The sequence below is a fragment of the Acipenser ruthenus genome, chromosome 3 (genome assembly GCF_902713425.1).
Source record: "Acipenser ruthenus chromosome 3, fAciRut3.2 maternal haplotype, whole genome shotgun sequence".
NCBI lineage: Eukaryota > Metazoa > Chordata > Actinopteri > Acipenseriformes > Acipenseridae > Acipenser > Acipenser ruthenus.
Genome location: NC_081191.1, coordinates 21,234,257 through 21,258,527, shown reverse-complemented (window position 1 = coordinate 21,258,527; position 24,271 = coordinate 21,234,257). Strand labels below are relative to the sequence as shown.

General features: G+C 37.9%; 1 protein-coding gene across 1 annotated transcript; it reads left to right on the top strand.

The window, feature by feature from the left end:
* Positions 1 to 1,922: 1,922 nt before the first annotated feature.
* Positions 1,923 to 2,932, top strand: LOC131713143 (uncharacterized). Its single transcript, XM_059012711.1, has 2 exons — positions 1,923 to 2,256; positions 2,446 to 2,932. The coding sequence occupies exons 1-2, from the start codon at positions 2,049 to 2,051 to the stop codon at positions 2,874 to 2,876; spliced, it is 639 nt and encodes a 212-aa protein (XP_058868694.1). The 5' UTR covers positions 1,923 to 2,048; the 3' UTR covers positions 2,877 to 2,932.
* Positions 2,933 to 24,271: the final 21,339 nt, after the last annotated feature.

Sequence of the window (24,271 nt, the reverse complement as noted above, 5' to 3'; positions counted from 1 at the left end):
CCTAGTATGCTGCTGCTGCAAGATGAAGGCTTTATTATGTGTGGTGTACTTTGTTTTAATTCACAAAAACAATTAGTCATATTTTATTATTTACTCTGTACAGCCATGTATGTATGTGCAAGCTAAAACTAATGTGTTAAAATAAATGTAAAAAGTATTGTACTTTCACAGAACAGGAGCAAGGGCTGCATGGAGTAGCAACCGAGAATTGAAATAGGAAGTATGTGCTTGTGACTTTAGAAAAAGGACAGGATTTCCCCTTGGCTTGCTGGGAGCAGCCCTTGCGGAGATGAGACCGAACCAATCAGCCTCCAAGGCTGGGAAGCAAACGTTATTTCCCCGATGGTGAAATGAAGAATGTGGGTAACGGATACATCAAAGAGAAGACTAGAAGTCTCCCCAGCTTAGAAGTTGCTCTGCTCTCACCAGTCTGCCTATGGACAGCTCTGCTCAGAGGACTAAGTGCTACTCGTCAACTTTGCCGTTTACAACTCGCTGTAAAACTGAATACGAATCAGTAAAGCACAATCTGTCTGCATTTTTTATAATCTTAAATACTCCTTTCAAATTAAATATGAATCACAATACACATACTTAAGTATATCTTGTCTATTTCCCTTTAAAAACTACCTTTTCAGAAAATATCACCATCTCAAGCATTTTGAAACTGGTAAAAATTGAATACAAATATTAATTCAGATTTGAAAACACACATTTAAGTATAATATAGTAATTAAAGAAAACATATCATGTACAATTTACTTTTCATTTTGTTTGTTGTCTCTCATATATTGATCTCAAAAGACCTCATCAGCTAAAAGCGCCGTGATGATAGCTCAAAAATGGCGACAGCAGCAGCTCCGTGGCACTGAATCTAAATATATTTAAACTTAATCTTTCATGTCAGCTCTCAATTTTGATTCATATTTGCACATTCAATAAGAAGACAGTCTAAACTTTCAGTCTGTGAGCACCCTTCTTTGTGGGTCATTTAGAAATGTGAAAAAAAACGTCTTTTCTTCGTCACTCGGTTATTTTTTTTATCTAAACCAATCAGGGCTATCGTAAGATTTACATGATTTGTTGTTTTAGGTGTCAGTATCATCGTCATTAAATATTTAGCCAATCGGATCGGGTATTTTTTAGATATGAGGGCGTTAATATTATACACACTTGGAAAAGTGGCATCACCATCTCACTGACAGCTACCGGCATCATTTTACATGATACAGGCAGTGAACTCGAAGCACAACAGTGAGTACCTTTGACAGCAGCAGCACAGTGACCATGAAGACAAGAAACACAACCGGGAATGATAAGGAAGAGTTTCTATGTCTAAGTGTTTAATTATTATTAACATTATATATTTGACAAGCATCCATTGTGCACAAGGTGAAACGAAGAGCTGGATCATACAGAATGAAGAACAGATGACATGGCAGATGGCATGGTTTGTTGTTGCTAGTTTTAAATGTGTGAAATTAGATTATTATTATTATTATTATTATTATTATTATTATTATTATTATTATAGTGACTCTTATTAAACCAAAGAACATGAATAAAGGTGAGCTTTATGAAGCCCACATACTTATTTGACACATTTACAATTTCAGTGACATTGATTGATCAAAAGTTTGTATGCTATAATATAATATGTTGATATTGTGCATTTTTAACACCTACAATGTATTTTTAAAAAATTATACTCACTGTATTAACAACACCATGTAACAATTTTATTTTTTATTTTTTTGGTTCCTGGGTAGTAAGTGTTATTTCCTAATTGCTTATGCCTCAAAAGTATAGAAAATGGCTATTATTCCCCACAAACTTTGCTTTTGTGACCAGGACAGTGATATTTTGAAATTTACCTATTTTCCAGAACATTCCAGATAGATTCAGTGCTGAGTAAACTTGGAGTAGCTTCTAGAACTTTCTATAACTTTCCAGTAATATAAATAGTAGTATAAATACAGGGGCCTTAAGCCCACCAGTTCAGTTTAGTTCCAGCTGCCTAAGTGGATACATATCTGCATTTTTCTGAGATGGCATCAAGAGGCTGCAAGCATCCGGCAGACGCATTTTGCTATGTCTGCAGCCAATTTATCAAGACAAGAGCGAAAAAGTACTCAGTGGAAGCATCTGCTAAGATGTGTGAGGCCTACAAGGCATATTTCAGCATGCCTGTCAGGGATCAAGACAAACCCTGGGCACCTCATTTCACCTGCGAGCACTGCAAAAAAACTCTGGAAGGTAAGATGGACAATTGTTGCTCGGAATTTTATGTTATAAAATTTTGTTTAAATTTTTAAAATTGTAAAAGTTTTTAATTTTAAAATGTTTTACAATTTTCAATGTTATTGAAAAAAGATATCATATATGAAAAATGTTGTGAGAATCTCTTACACATTAGTCATGGGTGAAATAAATGTATTTTTGTAGGATGGTACAGAGGGGAAAAGAGAGCCATGAAGTTCGCTATCCCAAGAATTTGGCGGGAACACACTGACCACTCAAGCAACTGCTACTTCTGCATGGTGGAACCTTCCAAACCTCGGACTGGCAAGAATGCACCTGCTATCACGTATCCGGACCTTCCTTCATCCATCGCCCCGGTGCCACACTGCCATGAGCTCCTCGTACACACTCCTCCGGAGAGCGAGCAGCCGTCTTTAGAAGAGAGCAGCAAGTCAGAGAGTGAGGAAGACGTTGTAGATCCAGATGACAATTTCAGAGGTGGAGCTGAGGAGAGAAACCCATACTACTCCAACCAAAAAGACCTCAACGACTTGATTAGAGATCTTGGTCTCACCAAGATCTCTAATATTTACCCAAAGTTGCTGATCTGCACAAGAAGAAAATCCAAAAACTGATAACAGATTCTGATAGTTTCGCTATAGTTACTGATGAATTCACAGATGCTGGATGATGGAGGCAATATCGACATCTTGTGATTGTAGAACTAAATTACAGGCTAATTACAGGTCATGTAAAATGCAGGGTCCTAGCTATTTCCCAAACAGTCTGCAGAACGCAGAACAAATAAGTATCAGTGGGATGAGTATCAAATTCAGCTGTACACTGCACTCGCAGATAAATTGTATGGCATTCCAATGGATGACTGCACCGTGTAACAATTTTTTTTATTTTTTTGGGTTCCTGGGTAGTAAGTGTTATTTCCTAATTGCTTATGCCTCAAAAGTACAGAAAATGGCTGTAATTCCCCACAAACCTTGCTTTTGTGACCAGGACAGTGATATTTGAAATGTACCTATTTTCCAGAACATTCCAGATAGATTCAGTGCTGAGTAAACTTGGAGTAACTTCTAGAACTTTCCAGTAATATAAATAGTAGTATAAATACAGGGGCCTTAAGCCCACCAGTTCAGTTTAGTTCCAGCTGCCTAAGTGGATACATATCTGCATTTTTCTGAGATGGCATCAAGGTCATAGGAGACTTCAAAATGGTGGCATTCCTGATGGGTCTCCAAGGCGGTTTTACCAAGTTTCCCTGCTATCTTTGCCTTTGGGACAGCAGGGACACCAAGGCGCACTACCACAGGCGGGACTGGCCACAGCGGACCTAGTTCTCTGTGGGGAGGAACAACGTCAATTGGGAGCCACTGGTGGACAACCGGAAAGTGCTGATGCCACCACTGCACATCAAACTGGGCCTTATGAAACAATTTGTCAGAGCTCTAGATAAGGAGTCGGCAGCCTTCAAGTACCTTCAAAACTTCCTCCTTAAGCTGTCTGAGGCAAAGGTCAAAGCCGGTGTCTTCGTCGGACCACAGATAAAGAAGATCCTGGAGTGCAATGAATTCCCCAAGAAGCTCACTAGTAAGGAGAAAGCGGCTTGGAACAGCTTTGTCGCAGTGGTTCAGGGCTTCCTGGGCAATCACAAGGTTGAGACTGGTGAAGAACTACGGCACAATGGGCTGTAGGATTTCCCTCAAAGTCCATATCCTTGATGCTCATCTTGATAAATCCAAGGAGAACATGGGAGCGTACTCAGAGGAGCAAGGCGAGCACTTCCACCAGGATATACTGGACTTTGAACGCCACTACCAAGGACAGTATAACGAGAACATGATGGGAGACTACATTTGGGGGCTGATTCGTGAAAGTGATTTACAGTATAATCGTAAATCTCGAAACACTACTCACTTCTAAATCTTTTGTCATTTTTGTATTACTTTAGTATAAGTACATGTTAATTTGGATTCATACGTTGTTTTTTTCTGACTTTATGTGAACGAAAAGACACAAATTTGCCCATTTTCTCATTGGAAATAGGTAAATTTCAAAATATCACTGTCCTGGTCACAAAAGCAAAGTTTGTGTGGAATAATAGCCATTTTCTATACTTTGGAGGCATAAGCAATTAGGAAATAACACTTACTACCCAGGAACAAAAATTGTGTTACACAGTGCTGTCAGAATAACGGGGAATCAGTCACAGAGTTGCAGCTTTAATTATTTCAAAGAGGGGACAATCAAAATACCGATGGGTGTTATAAAGTGTCCGACCTTAGATGAGGTTATCAGTCAAAGCAGCTTACAGTTCAAGGAGGTCATGATTATTGCAGTGGGCTCTTTAGCTAAATCATATAAATGAATACGCATACTTGAAATGTGATACATTATAGGGTTCGTGTTTCGTACCTGCTTCAGATGATAAATCCCCAATATTAAAAAAAACTGCAGACGGCACATTATTTTAAAACATTAGCAATGCAGCATTTCCACCAACTCATTGTTCTGGAAGTTTTAGTGCAAGAATAAAAAAAGTCATAAAAGGGAGTCCTCATACTGGGAGTACTAAATACTCTTCTACTCCTACATATAATGTTTTAGTAACTTACTTTGAAACAACTCTTTCTTTGGCTCTATTTCCAAGAATCTGACATTATGTGTTCTTTTATGTTCAAAGGGATTTTATTTTCACTACCAGATTAAAGTCATATTTCTGTCACTTGGTTTGGTTTAGCAAGAAACACAGGGGAACAGGTCAAGTGTAAAAAGTGCATTATTTTTTCATATCTAGAAGAATAGGGTACTCACCTACAACAGGGCCTGGCCATGCTACATTGATAGGCTTGGATTCCCTGTTAGTTTATTTGTATTTTTGTTTACTTATTACTTATCCTACAATTATATATTCTGTGTGCTTCTCTGTTGTGTTTCTGCCTGTATTAAATTACCATGAACTACTCAAGAAAAAAAAATAGCTTTTTAAAAGCTGAACAAAGGAAATGAGGTGGAATTATGTTTGTGTTAATTAAACCGACGGTACACTTTCTTCAGTTGATTTTTCATCATGGTGTGATCTTCTTCGCTGCACACTTTCAGGATAATTTTTTAGACCAGATTTGCTAGTCAGCAGGGCAAATACTTAAACAGTGGGTGCATTTAGTTACAGTCTTCATCAACATTCGGTTGGAGAAGTGAAATAAAGATTTACTATAATCAAATGCTTTCAGATATACAAATGAAAATATTAAGATATTAAATATTAAAATGTTACATTAAGAGCAACAATAGTGCTTGTAATTTTTTCATACTCGTAAAGAAAAAGTTACAGCTAGACTTTTATCGTATAATTAATTACCATAACTGGCATTTTTTCTCTTGTGAAATGGTCAGTAAACTTCTGAATCATTAACCAACTGGATTTAAGAAGAGTTTAACTTAACACAACAAAACAAAACTTTACATAGCTAGTATGGACACAAGCACGACTTTAATTGTTATATTCATGGGAGTACCATTAAAAAACTCAGTAACTTAGTTTCATCGTATACATTAAGAAAATAATGATATATTATTTTTCTCTGTAGAGCAGTTTTCAGAATGCATTGATATACACATTTCCCTTTAAATTGATTTTATTTCACATGCCCCAGAAAACGTATATATTTCACAAATTTCGTCATAGTAATTGTTTCTAAGGTTTGCAAGACAAACAAAAGAAAATATGAATCAGGAGACTAAATTAAACATTTCATGACAGTAAACTTACTTCAGATGTCATTCATTCAATGAACAACAGTCTTTTACTTTCCATATCTTAAAGAATTAGTAGTCGATATCAGGGGAGGGTACCGACCACATTATTTTAACAATGATATTGACCAATCATATACATCCATAGGCGGATGAGACTGACCAATTGGTTTAATAATGATTGGTACCAAAGCTGCCAAATTACTTCTCCTCATGATCTTGCTGCCAAGAACAAGAACAAGAAGGTAAATGATCACCCATTGCCACTGGTTCATTTCGAGAATATTTAAATGATTGTTCAGCTTCTGTGACAAGACTGTTTTCTAACAAAAAGCTTGTGGACTGTGTAAGAGTGGATGGAATGCAGGTGCATTGGCAGAAAAGCAGATAAAGTAAGTCCCGGTACCAGCATTAAAATAAGTCACAGTACTGAGTACTGGCAGAATTTCACACTTGTGTGTATATATACAGGGCTCCAGACTGCGAAATAGTCACCAATGTGACTTTACACTCATTACGCTCATATGTAAATACACCATCGTCTTTTAATGTGCAGTGCATATGGGATGGTCTGGCCAAATACAAAAGAACACTAAAACGTAAAGATTTTAAAATAAAAGTTTGAGGAATTAAGAAAAAAAGAGAACAGGGTAACATATCAAGCTGTTTTGTTTATATACTGTGTAACCTCATATAAACCAAGAGTAGAGTTTAGTATAGAGTTTAGTATACGTTTTGAGTTATGTCTAAAAGAAAAATATCAGATTTTTTCTCAAGTTCGTCTACGACATCTAATAGTACTAGCAGTCCATATCTACGCTACATAAAGACGATTCTATTGCATGGCAGCTTATAGATGATTCAGACCTTGAAGTGCACCTTTACAGCCCAAAAAACAAGTGCAGTAATTTAAGACTTCTTGGCTTCAAGAATTTCCCTGGTTACATTACAGTAGTGAAAAATAAAACATGTATTGTGAGTTTTGCACTAAAGCAGGGCCAGTTGTTGCAGGGAACTGATTTTATTTCTGGAACTAACCATTTTAAGAAACCGACTGTGAAGAAGCACGGTGAAAGCAGAAAACACTGAAGTGACTACGTTATTGCAAAGACTATGCGAACCCGGACACCAATAGCCAGCCAGATCAATGGTTCATGCTGCTGAAGTAAATGAAGAAAAAATGTTTAGGGGATTAAAAATGAAATTCCATGCTGCTTACATGATTGCAGTAGAAAAAATGCCATTCACTAAATTTAGCTCTCAGATTGTTTTAATGAAGAACAATTTGGAAATATCTAAAACTTATGCAAATGACATGATTTCATTGTAATCACTGCAGATGAAATAAAAGGTGATTTGCAGAAAGGGGTTCACAGTGCAAATTACAATTAACAAATTACAAATTAACTATGGAACAGATGTAGCAGGGAAAGAGAATGTAATGGTGTACTTTAGGTATGTTTCTGCAGGTGTGACTGTGAATCGTCTGGTAGGCTTAGCTGAACTAGAGCATTGTCATGCACAAGGAATCTTAAACACAATCAAGACTTTGCTTGGAAATGTTGACAAAGATTTTTCAGATTGGTGGAGAAACAAACTTAGTGGTTTTGGAGCTGATGGTGCCAGTGTCAGTATGGGGAGCACAGGAAAGGTGCTCTCTTGAAAGGTGACAGCGTATGATATCATTTCATTGCTTGCCCCATAGGCTTGAGCTGGCAATGTTGAATAATCAAAGATCAGTTTCATTGATTGAGAAAGTATATGACCTTCTGCAATTGGTGTGGAAAACATACCATTTTAGTCCAAAAAGTAGGCGTGAGTTGAAAGCAATTGGTGATGAGTTAGGCCGTAAAATTAGGACACCTTCAGCTGTAAAGACGCAGTGCTGGCTGCCTCACATTAATCGGACACTGACTGTTTTTTTGCTGTCAAATGATGAGAATGTTGCTACTGGACAGGGACAATATACTGCTGTGGAGCACCTCGCTTCCACTTATTATTATTATTATTATTATTATTATTATTATTATTATTATTATTATTATTATTATTATTATTATTTATTTCTTAGCAGACACCCTTATCCAGGGTGACTTACAATTGTTACAAGATATCACATTATTTTTACATACAATTACCCATTTATACCGTTTTTTTTTTTACTGGAGCAATCTAGGAAAAGTACCTTGCTCAAGGGTACAGCAGCAGTGTCCCCCACCTGGGATTGAACCCACGACCCTCCGCTCAAGAGACCAGAGCCCTAACCACTGCTGCCCTTTTTACCAGTTGTTTTGTGTCATAGCTTAGCCTTACACTCCAGAAGAACAGTCTAATTCTTGCCCAGGCTGTTGCAACAATTGAGAATTGTGTATTGACAATTAAAAACATGAGAAAAAAGCCATTAAAAAATGGCAAACTGGAGAGGTTTCTGCAGCATGTGGATTCCCAACCCCAGCCAGATCCACAGCAGCAGGGGCAGTTAGGCAGGGGCAGGGCCACCAGCAGTAGATTTTCCAGCATTATGTTTCAGGATATTAAAATGAACGGCCCCCAGACTCATGATATTTGTTTTTAAAGGACCTCTTAAGACACAGATTGAAAAAACTATTGAAATCACAGTAAAAGAGTTTGGGTACAGGTTTGGAAATGTGGTTAAGCTTTCCATTGAGAAAGGCGTTCCATTAGGATGCAAAATTATTCAGTGTTTTTCATGTTTCTGCCATGATGCATGGCCTGATAATCTTGCTGACTTTGGTGATGAACAGTTAGGAGTCTTACTTAATTGGTATAAAGACCTTTTAGTAAAGAATGGTTGCAGTGGTGCTGCAGTTCAGTCAGAATGGAGAGGTCAGTTTTTACTATAACATCTCAAAATGCTCTGCAAATGTCTGTGATATTCTCTGAGCACTGGATGTGGAAGCAGCTATCTTGTTTGTGTATGTCTGTGTTATCTATGTGGTGTCGGGTCTATCAGTATTCATGAGATACGCCCCCTTATTTATTTATTTTTTTCGGCTTCTCTCGGCTACTATCGGTCTCACTCGGCCATTGAATGGTTTTCTCGGCTTTTTCCGGAGAAAAAACGGACTTGTAGTCCGAAACGTCCTGATAATTGATTTGTAATCAATTATTCTACCTTTTTAAGTACCTGAAATATCCTTTTCTTTTTTTCTTTTTTCTTATTGATAATTTTGGTACACAGCTGTTTTCCTTTTTCTCAAACTATACATATATATGGGATGCAGTGCATTATGAGAAAATATTTCATTGAGAGGTGTGAGGTATATTTTAATATAAACATAATTTTATATGTCTAGTGGGAAATTAAATTCAAACACAGTTATAAGTATTAATTATTGTATTTTAATAAAAGTGGGATCGAAGGTTCTCAATTCAATGTAAATACATTTTTTATTAATCTGTTCAGGAGAGGGAAAATATATATTTCTAGTATTTTATATATTAGAGGCATGGAAACCACAGGTTCTTAATAATATGTATGTTTTTCCAATTTTAAAAACAAATCATGGATTTGCTGAGCTGATTCAGGTACTCCTGAATAGAAAAAAAAAAGAAAATAACTGAATGTCCAATAGCAAAACAAAGATGTTACTATTAATAGTCATAATTAAATAGCCCTAACAACTCAGTGATGGCTAGGTACAGATTTCTAAATACTCCCTATTGAATGAGGAGTAGTACCAACTCTGGGGGGAACAAAGATTTGTAATAGGTCTTGAAAAGGTATTCTGAGTGCCAATTTAGGGATGTTGCTTCCTGGAATTATGGATTATGTTATTCACTTTGATTCTTCCAGTCCAGGTCCTAATCATTTAATGTATTTTTTTTTAAATTAAATAATGAAGCATCCACAAATTAAGCTGAGCTTCTGTGAGTGACATTTTCCCTCTTGAATTTGTAGGGACTGGCAATAATTCCACTTTACTTAAGGCAATGACAGATGTTGATATCCTGGTAATTCTTACCTGCCTACAAGGAACGTTGGTTGCAAACTTCTGCGTCCTGCACTTGGAGTGACAATCGCCATATATTGCGATGCATGGCATTGCCACCTGCTGTCCTTTTCATACTGGAAATCTCTCAGCAAAATAATTTTATTCAGTAGGTTATTTGTTTTGTACCTCAGTGCTTATTCACTCACTACTCATCATTTTTCCAGTAATGTAATAGTTGGATTGCGCTTGCTGTTTCCAGTAATACAAATAAAACTAAAAAGCCTCATAAGATGAAAGATGCTAACTCCATTCATGCCAGAAGGTTGGTTTTTGCTGATGCTAAGCAAAAATACTTACGTTGGCTGAACTTTGAGTACAGAGAGGAAATTAGGTGATTACAAAATGCACATTTTGTTATGTTAATGTGGCTAAAACTGAGGATAAAGCATTTGAAGATTATCTCTTTCCTGGGTTCCTTTTCTCATGCATGCAAATTTCCTTACCAATATAACTATTTGTACCACAAAGAATACATAGGAACATATGGTTTACAGTGGAAAACTATTGCCTGTGGCTTTGTACATTATAACTCATGTTTTTGTCTGGAGGGGTATTATTTTTCATTATAATAAAAAAATATTTTAAAAAAACTCCTGTCAATATTAAACCTTAAAAAAAAATTGAATCCAAATTTCTCCACTTTAACTGGGATGTGACATCAGAGGGTAATATTAGATTAGTTATTAACCACTACCTTGACTAATGGATTATGCCTTGACCACAGAGTGTCTATTCACCTGTCTAGTTTAATGCTGAACTTACAGTTTTTCACTGTGTTACTAAAATTGTATTTCCATACTCGGTTGTTTAATTTTAAGGTATTGTATTCATATAAATTGGAAACTGTATTCTTGCTACCTCCAGTTTTGAAATAAAACGTTATTTTAGATTTTTTCAGCCAGTCGAAATAATGTATAAAAATGTATACTGTGCTATTTGAGGGAAACAGGCTCAGGGAGATGGGATTCGAAATTGACTCTTTTAATTGCTGACCAAAATAAAATGAATAAACAGCGAATCCCTGTTCTGGCCAGTGTTGTTACAGTATATACATAATTATATGCAAATATATACAAATACACATGTAAAAATGTCGGGTTCGAGATCAACTTCTCAATAACCACATTTATTTTTATGCATTTCCTGTACCAATGTGTGAATTAATGGAAGGGAATTAAAATTGCTGGGAACTTATGGATTAAATAACTCACCATTTTAGCTGGGCCATAGTATGTAAAGATTTCTACAATGCTGATATTAATTAGGCAAGAGGAAGTGAAAATGTAGTTGTCACGGTTCTTCTTCACCCAGAAAGCACAAGGCAGAAACAGAAGAAGAAAAGGAAACATAGCAGTGTTTATGTGTGTGTGTTTATGATCACAGTTAAACATGTGTGCTAAGAAATGTGAATGTGCTAGCATGTCAGCCTTAAGATGTATGATCCTTCTATGTGTAAAACACAGAACCATTTTTGTAATTAAGTTAAATGACTTGGTCCGCACCAAATTATTATCTAAGGTTGATCTTAAGGTGTCTAAGCTGAGTCTATTCTGACATCCCTGATTTCAAAATTATTATATTTATGGTGTCTATAAACACAAAAATAAGTATGCCTAAACCAAGCTCATCCAAGTCATTATAAATATTGATCATTCTTCAAAAACTGATATAATGCTCCCAGCAAAACTGATTTCAACCATTTGATAAGGTCCTGCTGTCTACCTGTATGGTGCCAGAGCTCTCCTCATAAATAAGCAAAGGGATTTTAATGCCAAAAGGAGATTTAGAAAATCATTGCGTTAAGTGTGCCAAGGTCCCAACAACTGGCAATACACACCTGCATTTGGTGCAAAGGGGCAATGCAAGTGCAATGACAAATTAAAATGATGTGGTGCACAGACAATATTTTATTATAAGTTGTAGTTTTCACTACTAAGCATGAACCGGGCTTCACCCTGAGATTTATATAAGGAAAAAAAGTGAAATAAGATTAACAGCTCACCGCCAATATCAGCAACAGCTGAAACACAGAGAATGACAAGAAAAGTGCTGAAGGATCATATGTTACAGTGAAGCTGCATCTTGGTTGGTCCCCACCACTGCTATCACATTTTATCTTTTTATCAAAGCCGAGTCGAATATTATCATGAAGTAAATAACAGCTACTTTCATGTAATACAAATCAGGAAGATCTGGAATAAATCCAGTGGCTGCTGTGAATATTGCAGCTGGTGATGAGGGAAATACCATGAGACAGCTTGGAGAGACAGCTGACAGGAGGAAATAGACCCCATTGGGGCCGGTTAGGGTTAGCTACCCTAACTAGCAGTATCCAGTTCTGCAGTTTCAGTTTCTAATAAAGGGGCGGAAGATGACTCAAGTTTGGATAACACGTTAACAACTTAGGAAAGGAAATAGACACGCGAACGAATATTACTTTACAACAGACAACCCAATTGTGTAGCTCAAGATCTGCAGTGAGAGCTCTGGAACAAGATGTGGCACTCCAGGCTTGTACATGTGGCTGAACCAAGGTGACAATGGTCAAGAAGAAGAATCATCAATTCTTGAAAGAGATGCTTGAGTGAGAAGGGACAGGGGCCTCGCATTGATCAGTACTTTTTATGAAGCCGGTCAAGTCAGACGAGTGAAATCCAGTGACAGGATGCACACCACAGTCTGCAGGATATCAACGCCTCTGTTACAGATGAGAGTAGTTATAATAGGAGCACAGCTACAGATCAGTTCAAGTTTGTGAATAATGTATTCACCAGTGAAAAGAATATTATACTTGCAACAACTAAGCCTGAGTTGGAGAGTTATCTTGAAGAGACACAGCCTCTTCTCGATTTCCTCTGCTATTCCACCATTAATCCACCTGACTATCAAATGGACTATGCTTCTAAGTGGAAGGTGGAGCAAGTTGTGATCTTTTTTGAATGAGAGGTGTCACTAGTCCCTTGCCAAACATCTCCAGGAAAATTCTGCATTGACACAAACTTGCCAGCCTTCCACATTGCATTGATATCAGTTCAAAGAACAAAAGCAGTGTATGCCTACACAACTATATTGTAGAAGATGACCAGTGGCCAGTGGGCAGTAACGCGTTGACAGGTGTAGGCTGCTGTCTGTTTATACAGATTGTCAAATACCCCTTTGGAGGAATTGCAGTACAATATCATCTCTAGCATCTTGCTCATCATAGTAACATTTATGCTTTTTTTGGAGAGCATGAAACAACTGCTGTGCTTTCTGTAAAATCACATTTTGACGAGTGCACAATTTGGTTCTGCATTTTACAGTCTCATTTAGAAGTTCAGGCTTGTTTTTTCTCTCTGTTCCAAGCATGGTCAACTTTCTTTTGAGTAGCTCAGCAGCAAATCTGTAGTGAAGAAGTTGAGAGGCTTCTTTCATTTCCAGTAAACTCAAAATATGTTGCTTTGTGCTGCGTGTCATGGTGACGTTGTATGTTATAATCTTTCAAAACTACAATCGTTGCACTACAAATCAGACATATTGCCTTGCCGTCAAAATTATTCATTGAACAAATAATCACCTGGCTAACGATTTTGGAATCTTCTGTGTTCTGCCTCCAACTTTCACTTCTGTAACATCTCCAACTACTTTTTGGCTACTGATTTTAAATTTTACACAAAATAAAATAAATAGTTTAAAGAAGCCTTCGTTTCGCTATCCTAATAAAAATTATGTGTGATGTGTGATGTGTGCTGTGTGCATGAGGAAATGGATCCTGTGTGCTATTTGATTGGCTTAATGGGAATGTCACTCATACAATGCAGACGCATCGGCACAAGCTGCAAAATGCATGATGCTCTCCCTTCCTGCTTTTTGCTATGAAATCATATTCTTTAGACCATTCTGAATTGAACGACGTCTTTCACTTGGGCATTTTGAATTGAGTGTGTGAATTTGAAACTGATGAAGACAACGGCTATACGTTACGTAAGGTAAGGGCATCATAAGGACACACACACAGATAGGATCTTTGCGGGCATTCACAGGACCAATATATTTGTGAGATAAAATAAATGACACATATATTAACCAATGATGACAAACAATATAACGTTCAATTGTGGTTCTTAGAGGCTGGGCGTTTGAAAATAAAAATATCATACATAAAGGTGTCCGGTGCCGTATCAGTACTGGACAGGGGACAGACCAGCTGAAAACCAGATTGTCCGCTATAAAACCGGACAAATGACCACCCTACCCACAGTACATGGTAGGGTGCACGGTATGGTATGTAAACTAGCCAAGTCATGTGCGTTCTCTGTTAGCAAATGGCGGGGTAAATTTAAATTTATCGCGCATGTTAGGCTCACTACTTTATGTGCACTTTCGTAAATTAGGCCCACTGTGTGGATGCATTGAACAAAAAGGAGCAAAAATGATTTCCTGTTCTTGTACGGTATTTTCTCCCACTGAGTGGAGTTTGCACAAGAATTATCAAGTTTTCATCTCTACCTGGAGAAACATCTGATTTGCAGTGTGCATGTTCATCCAGCATGTAATTGAGAAGTACTCTCTTAGTGACAAGATTGTTGGAATTTGAGCATACAACACCAAGACTAACTTTGGTGGTGCCACATGTTGTGGGAAAAACAATTTGTTGCAGAAGCTCCAGGCCAACTTATGAAAAAAATGAGATCTTCAGTATTGGGTGTGGTGCACATATTATGCATAACTGCCTCCAAATTGCAGTCGACTGTCTTCCTTTCAACGTGGAGATCTCCGCTGTACAGGTTTACAAATACTTTACAAATTCAATGGTATTAAAGCGTATTTTCTTTCTCAAGACAAATGCCCGACACTGCTAAAGAAGCTCTTTGATGATCCTGCCACTCAACTGTGGCTTCTCTTTGCCAGCAAACAAACTGCCACATTCCAAAAGATAACGGAGGTGATCGAGAAAAACGATTTGTCATTGACTTAAGTTGCGCTGCAAATATGTTCCCTGCATGTTAACTTATCAGAGAGGCTTGGAGAAAGATTTATCTCAACAGAAGTGAAGAACCTACTGCACACTCTTGTTGCATGTGGCAAATGTTACACAACATGCCTGTCCTACTTAGAGCACTGCCTTTGAGTGCACCGAAAAGTTTGAGTGGGCTCTGCTGAGCAATATGCTGCAGTGGGAGCAAATGCAAGACAGCCTCACTGCATTCCACACCAGAATTCCCACCTTAAGTATGTTGGATGAGAATCGTCTCTTTAACGAGTGGTCCGGTGCAAAATCAATTGTCTCCAGTTGTCTTTCAGACTGGAACTGAAAGATTGCAGAATATTTTTCAAGAGATGGACATTAATGCAGTACATACGCAAATCTAGCCAAAACTGTGGAATTTGTGCTGTCTGCCTGGTACTACAGTGCCTGTTGAATGTGTCTTTCGTGTATGAATAATGTGTGGTCTCCTGAAAAATCACGTCTCCACCCTGAAGGCTGTCTTGTGTGTGCGTGATTACTTTTCTCTGGACTGTACTGCATTCTAGGACAAGCTTCTGAAAGACGAGCAAACCCTCAGAAAAATAGCATCGTCAGAGAAATACAGCTGGTATCAAGCAGCTTCACACCTTGAAGGACAGCAGCAAGATAAGGAACAATGCCAGTAACTACTGAATTGTAAGTCAAATATATGAAATTATAAAATATATGAACATTTATATAAAATACATGAAACTGCCTCATCTTTTTTGTGTACTGTAAGTGAACGCCCCTGAGCACTGACCATCTCTTACCCGATGTCCCGTTTTCAGTTTAGGGAATTATGGTCACCATATATATTAATTAAAAATCCAATCACAAAGCTGCCTTCTATCATTCATTCTTTAAACCGCTGAAGTACATATAAATTATTTTCATGATTCCAGATATATTTGAATCCGCATTTTAAAGGTGTCACCTTGTCACAGAGTATAATAGTGCACATGATTAAAACCACACTTAATATTGTAGCATGAAGGCAGTAACACAGGTCCCCTGTTTCAGTACAACAAGCCATATACCTTATTGTAAAAAGCAGTAAGGGGTTACTGACAATTAATATCAAACAATAAACATGCATATTGCTCTACCTGGGGTTTTAAACAAATTAGATACAGTAAATTAGCCATCAATAGCTCTGTAACTCTTTTTACTAGACTACACTACAGGTATTAACTTGAACAGGCTTTCCTGGGTTTTGACAGTTCACAGCCTTTTTGGGCAAGACACTAACATGCAAGAACTGGGAGATCATATAGGCATATGTAACACTGGGCTCTGTGTTCAGCCTTTAGTTAGATATTATTGTACAGAGCAATAGCCAGCATGAGGTCTTAAAGTGGGAGAATAACCTTGTGAATTAACCTAAATGTGCATGCCACTTGTCTGAAGTTATTTCTTATTAGTTTTAGTACTGTAATTTCATTAAAACAAACTTACTAATAAGCATCGGGAGTGTAAATAGCTTTGAGAATCTTGCCAATATCTAAAATCTTGTATTTAAAAACATGCCAAGGTTGTACCTGAAGCACACTCTTGCATTTATGCGATCACTTACTCTTGTCTAAAAAGCCATAAGAATCTGATTGTGGATTGTGGAGATTGAAAAGGTCTAGTTATAAAAAGATATGAGGTATTAAGTTATACACTGTATCTGTTTACCACATGGTAATTTATTACTGGCATAACTCTTTTGACTGGACAATTTAAATCCACATAACCGCTTACATTTTTTAACCTATCCAATTGTTTACCACATATATTAAGTTTTTACACTTTAGTAAACAACACAACTTGTGCCATAAATATTTACTATCATATTACATTTTTTTATTGACATTTTGAACTCAATAGGCAACATAAAATGCCTATGGATTTCAACATTTCAGACTTCTGACTATGATATAGACAGTTTTTGGGGGTAAGTTTATTACATACTCTTTCTGGAGGAATACTGCATCTCTGCATCAACCAAACCTAGTTCAAAGTCATACATGTTCACTAACTGTTTTTTTTATTATTTATTTTATTTTATGAAGGGCTGTAAAGGCTTGAAATGTTAACCATTATGTGAAATTAATTAAATATCAGAAAAATTAAAACATGCTGCTTTGGGTTTATTTAACCTAAAATATGTTTCAGCTTAGCCTGAGGATTTTATTGATTTTAGGTGATTAGTGTAATGTCTGTATTGGTGGATGTCAACCACAAAAATACTTTTAGCTGACACGGTTAGTGTTCACTGGTATCCTACATTGCATACTGAAATAGCAGTGCAGAGTTTGACCTCAATGATGCCATCCTCACTCAACAGTGCTGCTTGATGAAAGTGAAACTCCAATCTCAGTATATCAGTCCCTGTAGGCATTCAAGTCCACTGCAGTTTTAAATACCCAAAATGGTAGAGTTAAACAAGTATTATACTTGTGGGGAGCAACAGAGTGAAATAGGTCAACAGCGTATGTGGGTATTATTATTATTATTATTATAATAGGAGGCTGTGTGGTCCAGTGGTTAAAGAAAAGGGCTTGTAACCAGGAGGTCCCCGGTTCAAATCCCACCTCAGCCACTGACTCACTGTGTGACCCTGAGCAAGTCACTTAACCTCCTTGTGCCCCGTCTTTCGGGTGAGACGTAGTTGTAAGTGACTCTGCAGCTGATGCATAGTTCACACACCCTAGTCTCTGTAAGTCGCCTTGGATAAAGGCGTCTGCTAAATAAACAAATGATATATTATTATTATTATTTATTTCTTAGCAGACGCCCTTACCCATGGCGACTGACAGTTGCATACAAAAAATAAATATCAAGAATTAAGCTTGTACTTGTGATTGCCGAATCTCACAACAAAAATAATTCAACTAAAACTCACTCGTCTAGCTTTCTGTTTATCTAACTTTACTTTAGTTTTGAAAGTATATAAAACCATCCCTAATTGGTTGTTGGAGCCTTTGGAGATGTCGATAATTTGGTAAGCATCCAATGGTTGTTTAAAAAGGCTTAAAATGGGTGTCTAATGTCACCATTACATCATCGTTAATATATGACCTTGTGGCAACCGCCACACAATGTGCTGCAAGAAGCGCAGCACCTGCGCATTCTTAAGTGAATGCCAGTAAGCCTGGCCAGGCAATCTAGTTCACTGTCAATGCATCTTTTTTAACTCCAAATATATTTTTTGTTGTTGTCTAGTTTTTTAAAAACTCCTTTGGTATCTGGTATATTTCATGTCTTAGTACCCTTTTATATTAGGGTTAATACGGTATTTTCTGGCTATGCATGGTTGTATTTGGTCCCGTCTGCTATCCGTAGTTGGGGGCGGAGCTTCCTTTGTTTTGGGCGCTCGTTCCTGGTAAGGTATAAAAGCACAAAAAAGCCAGGGGTGACTTGCTGTTCCTGCTATGGGTGAAGAAAGAAAACGTAGTTGGTTTCCAGAAGCTTTTAAAAGTGTTAGTCTGTATTTTGCATGTAGCTATTTTTTTGTTAGTCAGACGCATTTGTTTTCTTTCCAACCAGTTTTAATATGTGTTTGGACTTAATAGTGCGACAAACATACAGTTATACTAACACACAGCTCTTTCGTTTTTGAAAAGTTTCACATGCCGTTTTCTCTAACAACCCCTTGGTTTGATTTTTATTTATTTTGCTACTTTGAATCACTGATAAATTGCTAAAGACCAAGAATAAGTTTCAACCTTATGAGATTCCCAGCAGGATATGAACTGGAGGAGCTACACATCGGATTCACTATGGGTGAGATCAATCCTTTTTTTATTATTTCTGCTGGATTGCGGACTACAAATATTTTTTGAATGGCCATTCATTTTTTGTTTATCTCTTTATTTTGTGTGTATATATATATATATATATATATATATATATATATATATATATATATATATATATATATATATATATCTATATATCTCTACAGTGCCGTGAAAAAGTATTTGCCCTGTCTGATTTTGTGCATTTTTGCATATTTTTTGACACTGAATGTTATCAGATCTTCAACCAAAACCTAGTATTGTGAAAAAGTAATCGCCCCCTTAGTCTCAATAACTGGTTACGCCACCTTTAGCAGCAATAACTGCAACCAAACGCTCCTGTAGTTATTGATTAGTCTCTCACAGCACTGTGGAGGAATTTTGGCCCACTCCTCCATGCAGAACTGCTTCATCTCAGTGACATTTGTGGGTTTTCAAGCATGAACTGCTCGTTTCAGGTCCTGCCACAACATCTCAATGGGGTTTAGGTCTGGACTTTGACTAGGCCATTCCAAAACTTTAAATTTCTTGTTCTTCAACCATTCTGATGTAGACTTGCTTGTGTGTTTGGGATCATTGTCTTGCTGCATGACCCAGCTGTGCTTCAGCTTCAGCTCACGGACGGATGGCCTGACATTCTCCTGTAGAATTCTCTGATACAGAGCAGAATTCATGGTTCCTCCAATGATTGCAAGGCGTCCAGGTCCTGATGCAGCAAAGCATCCCCAAACCATGACACTACCACCACCATGCTTGACCATTGTTATGAGGTTCTTACTATAGAATGCAGTGTTTGGTTTTCGCCAGACATAACTGGGCCCATGTCGGCCAAAAAGTTCCACTTTTGACTCATCTGTCCATAGAACATTGTTCCAGAACTCTTGAGGATCATCCAGGTGCTTTTTGGCAAACTTGAGACGAGCATTCATGTTCTTCTTAGTGAGCAATGGCTTCTGCCTTGCTACTCTGCCATGAATCCCATTTTTGCCCAGTGTCTTTCTGATGGTGGAGTCATGAACACTGACCTTAACCAAGGCGAGAGAGGCCTGCAGATCCCTGGATGTTGTTCTAGGGTTCTTTGTGACTTCCTGGACAATATGGCTCTGACTGTGGTTCGGTGGAGCCCCAGAGCCTTAGAAATGGCTTTGTAACCCTTTCCAGACTGATAGGCATCAACAACTTTTTTCTGGAGTTCTTCAGGAATTTATTTTGTTCGTGGCATGATGGGCCTCTAGAACCTGTATGCTGACAGTAAGGGCCCTCTGATGGTAAGGGCCAAAGTTAGTCAGATTTATATTGGGCAGGGCTGACCCAAATCAGGCCTGGTTGATAACCAAAGTACTCAAACAGCTGACCCTAATTATCCCTTTAATTGGGTTCAGTTAACTAGAGGGGGGCAATAACTTTTTCACACCTGAAGATTGCATGTTTGATTACCTTGCACACCAAACAAATGAAAGAAGCAACAGACTCTCAGACTCCCTCTATATACTATATAACCATGTATTCTATATAACCCACAAAAAAATCTGACCAAATACAATGTGAAAAATGTGCAAAAATGCAGAAAATAAGACAGGGGGCAAATACCTTTTCACAGCACTGTATCTCTCTCTCTCTCTCTCTCTCTCTCTCTCTCTCTCTCTCTCTCTCTCTCTCTCTCTCTCTCTCTCTCTCTCTCTCTCTCTCTCTCTCTCTCTCTCTCTATATATATATATATATATATATATATATATATATATATATATATATATACTTTTGTTGTGTTTGCTATAAGACCGGGACTGAAACATTGATGTGCAAATATTGCTGTATAGATGTAATGTGCAGCCACATAGATTTTTGAATAAGCATTATTTAGAGGCAGATCTTAAGTTTATTTTGTTTCCTTTCCTCTTAAATCTATTCAGCAGGGTTTGGTATAAAGGCTTGCAATTAATGGTCCTTCTAACCGGTATTAAGTATGATGTTTGTAGCTACTAAAACACATGATATATTTCTCTTTTCTAGCAGCTGCAATAGTTTGTTTACTTAACATTGAAAGTGTGGTTTGTACTTAAAAGTTTTCTGATACTGTTTAAGTCCTACTACACTGATTTCTTCATCTACACACATTTCATTACTGCTATAGTTGCTAACAGTAGTATATAATAAACAGATCCTTCCCATGAAATCCTTGTTTTATGCTGTACTGATTTATTTGCTGGGATTGCAGTATTTGATGTTTTATGCTCTGTGTCAGTATACACCTATGACCTAGGTAAGTTTGTTACAAGCATCAAAAAGCAAGATACAACGCCATCTTGGATGCGCTGCAAAAACAACATGGCTTAGATGCTATGATTGCAGAAGATTTGAAGAAGCCAATAAAGAAACACAAATTATACAATCCAAGCTTTAAGGGAGGACTTTGATGTACATAGTAAGTCCCTGAAGATGCTTCAGTCCAGATTTGATAACTAACATTACACAGTGCAGTCGAAAAAACACGAGTTAACAGATTGAACAATTGCAAAACAAGGCCGCAGAGATGGAAGACAGGAGACGAATAGACAATCTACAGCTGGTGGGTTTGGCTAATCGGAAGAAGGTTCGAACCCAATCTGATTTTTAAAGACCCTGCTGCCAAAGTTGATCCCCTCTTTTGAGAGGTCGGCAGATTGAAATATAGAAAAAGCACACAGGTTGTATAATGGTAATGATTCTCATTGGAACCATCCTCACACTCTCTGATATTTAACCTGCTTAGATATATTAACAGACAGCTGATACTGCAAGGGGCAAAAGCAGACTCCCAATTACTTTTTTTCCCCTGACAACAGCAATGCTACTGCTCAAGAGACAAGAATTTACAGCGATTAGGAAGCAGATGGTGGCAATGGGACTGAAGCGGCTTCTCATCTATCTCACTTCTCTCAAAGTTGTTCAAAGCAGCCAGCATCTCTTTAAATCTCCAAAAGAAGCTGAGGATTTATTAGCATCCCAGGGAGGTACCAGGACCCAACCCCCCAGCTGTGCAGCCGAAGGTGCTGCGATATCTATAACTTAAGTCTAACCCTCTTGAGGCTCCAGTTTTTTTTAGTTTTTTTTCTCAATACTGCGTTCTGTTTCCATGGCAGCATAGAATATTTACAAATTGCCTCCTTCCCAATGTGACGCAGGCTAGTCGACGAAACACAGAAGACGGGAGGTGCCCACTTCATGACGGTTCCAGGCGGTTGCCATGTTAAGGCCCTAGGGAGGTTGCACTTGGGTTGATCCCTGGAGACCGCATTACACTTCAGCAAAGATACGGCTTGGTTAGTGCCCACAACGATGATCTCATTTTATCTTGGAGAAACCGTCCAATATTAGCATGAATTGAAGAACAGCTGCTCTCATGCTATAAAAAATAAATAATATATATAAAAAATAGGACTGTCATACAGAATATTTAGGATGGCTGCAAATTAGCGTTGAATTAGTGTTCAAGAGAAAAGGAACGTGTGTATTTACCATGAAGAATCTGCATTTTGTACAGTATTTAATACAAAATTGGTACAATACCAAGAAAATCACTATTGCTGCCAGGACTAGTTATTTCCATAATATTGGCTTGCATCAAAAGCCATTTATGTCCATCATAATTATGATTAAGTGTTTACTGCAAATGTATTTTGTAAATGAAGAAATGATTTAATACACTAATTAACTCAGTCAGCTAATTGCATTTACATGTTTAAAGTATTAATGGAGACAGACGCAGTAACCTCTATTACTGACAGTAGATGCATAAGACAAGCCTAATATAAGACTGGCTAATGAGAAATGGTGCATTACAGAGGCTCACTGGAACACTGTGAAAGGGGTCAATGTTTTGTACTATATTAAGGCTTAGTTTTTCTTACTTTGGGTTCAGATGAACAATCCTTTGGAGTTAAGGGAATTGATTTGATTTCCATTACACGAGAGTAGATGTTAAAACTTCATGCTGATTTGAACTCAGCTCTCGCAAAGATAAGCACCAACTAAGACGTAACTTTACAGTAAACTAATGTGATCCATCTGTGTCTCCATCCATTTGCGTTTCCTTCCATATGATGATGTAGATATCCTTCTGTCTGGTGTTATTGGCTGAAGTGTAATGCTGGCTCCAGGGATCAGCTTATTGCCTCCCTAGCGCATCAGCACTCACAATGGCTGCGATGCTGGCTCCGGGGATCAACCACAGTGTGGCCTCCCCAGCGCATCGGCATGACAACCGTCTGGATTGAGCTAAGTAGGGTACATCTCTGGGGTCTTCAAGTGGGCACTTTCCATCCTCGGTGTTTCGTCGACTAGCCCACGATCCTGAAGAGGGCTCGACGGTGATTCTGGCGTCCCAGCTCAGCCTAGCTTACTTACCCGTACATCAGCATTTCTTTCTTTTTATTGTGTTTGATATCCCCAGCTAGAATGTTTCCGTCTCAACCACAGCCAGTTGCTGCTCCTCTCTGCTGCTTCAGATAAGTTCTTCACTGTGTGACGCAACTCTTGGCCACTGAATTCGACGTCTCTGAGAAACCGGGTTGTAGAGTGTGCCACAAATCCTCGACAACCCACCTCCAGTGGGTAAGCCCGGACTCTCCATCCTCGCTGTTCCGCTTCAGCGGCTAGTTGAGCATACCAGACTTTCTTCCTCTCATACACCTCATCTAGTGCATCCTCCCATGGCACTGTTAACTCTACCAGGTGAACAAGGCATGCTGATGCAGACCACAAGACAATATCTGGTCGAAGTCAATTAATGCAAGACTAAAACTGGCCATCTCAGTGTCAACACAATCACTCAGATGAATGCCACTTCCTTCAGCATTATGGGGTACAATGAAGGTGGAATGGAGGTTAAAAAAAATCAATGGTTTGGTCCTTTTTAATAATAAAAAAAGATATAGTCTGCTTGTCACAAAGATGAGCTTGAGTGGCGTGTGAGATGATGTCATGACCAGGAAGTGCAAAAACAAAAGTTATGGAACTAAACTGCCGTAGCAGTACTTTTATTAAATATTAACAAAAAACACTGTTGTAAAACACAAAAGAAAAGGGTACATGGACCAAAACAAAATAGACAAACACGGTACAAAATGGTATAATCAAGTATATATTACAATAACAATTGATTTATCTTTCGTCTCGCCTCTCTGACACTCCAACTTAATGAGTCTGGAGTGGTTCTTTTATTCTGTGGCTGGAGCCTGAATTACATATTAAACAATAATTACCTTAAGGCTCCAGCCACATTCCCACAAGATTTCCTGGGATGGGAATTTAACCCCATCCATGCCAGCTGCATGTTATGAGACCGGCTTTTTCACCGGTCTCATATAATAATAATAATAATAATAATAATAATAAGGATGGACGGCTTTGTCCGCCCACATATAAATACACAATAATAATAATAGTACAAATAAATGAAAACAATAATCATACATAAATATACACAAGGGGTGGGC

Excerpts from the sequence above, each read along its gene's own strand:
- LOC131713143 (XM_059012711.1), top strand. The coding sequence starts at position 2,049 with ATGGCATCAAGAGGCTGCAAGCATCCGGCAGACGCATTTTGCTATGTC. Across the intron at positions 2,257-2,445 it reads CTGCAAAAAAACTCTGGAAG|GATGGTACAGAGGGGAAAAG; the intron begins GTAAGATGGACA and ends GTATTTTTGTAG.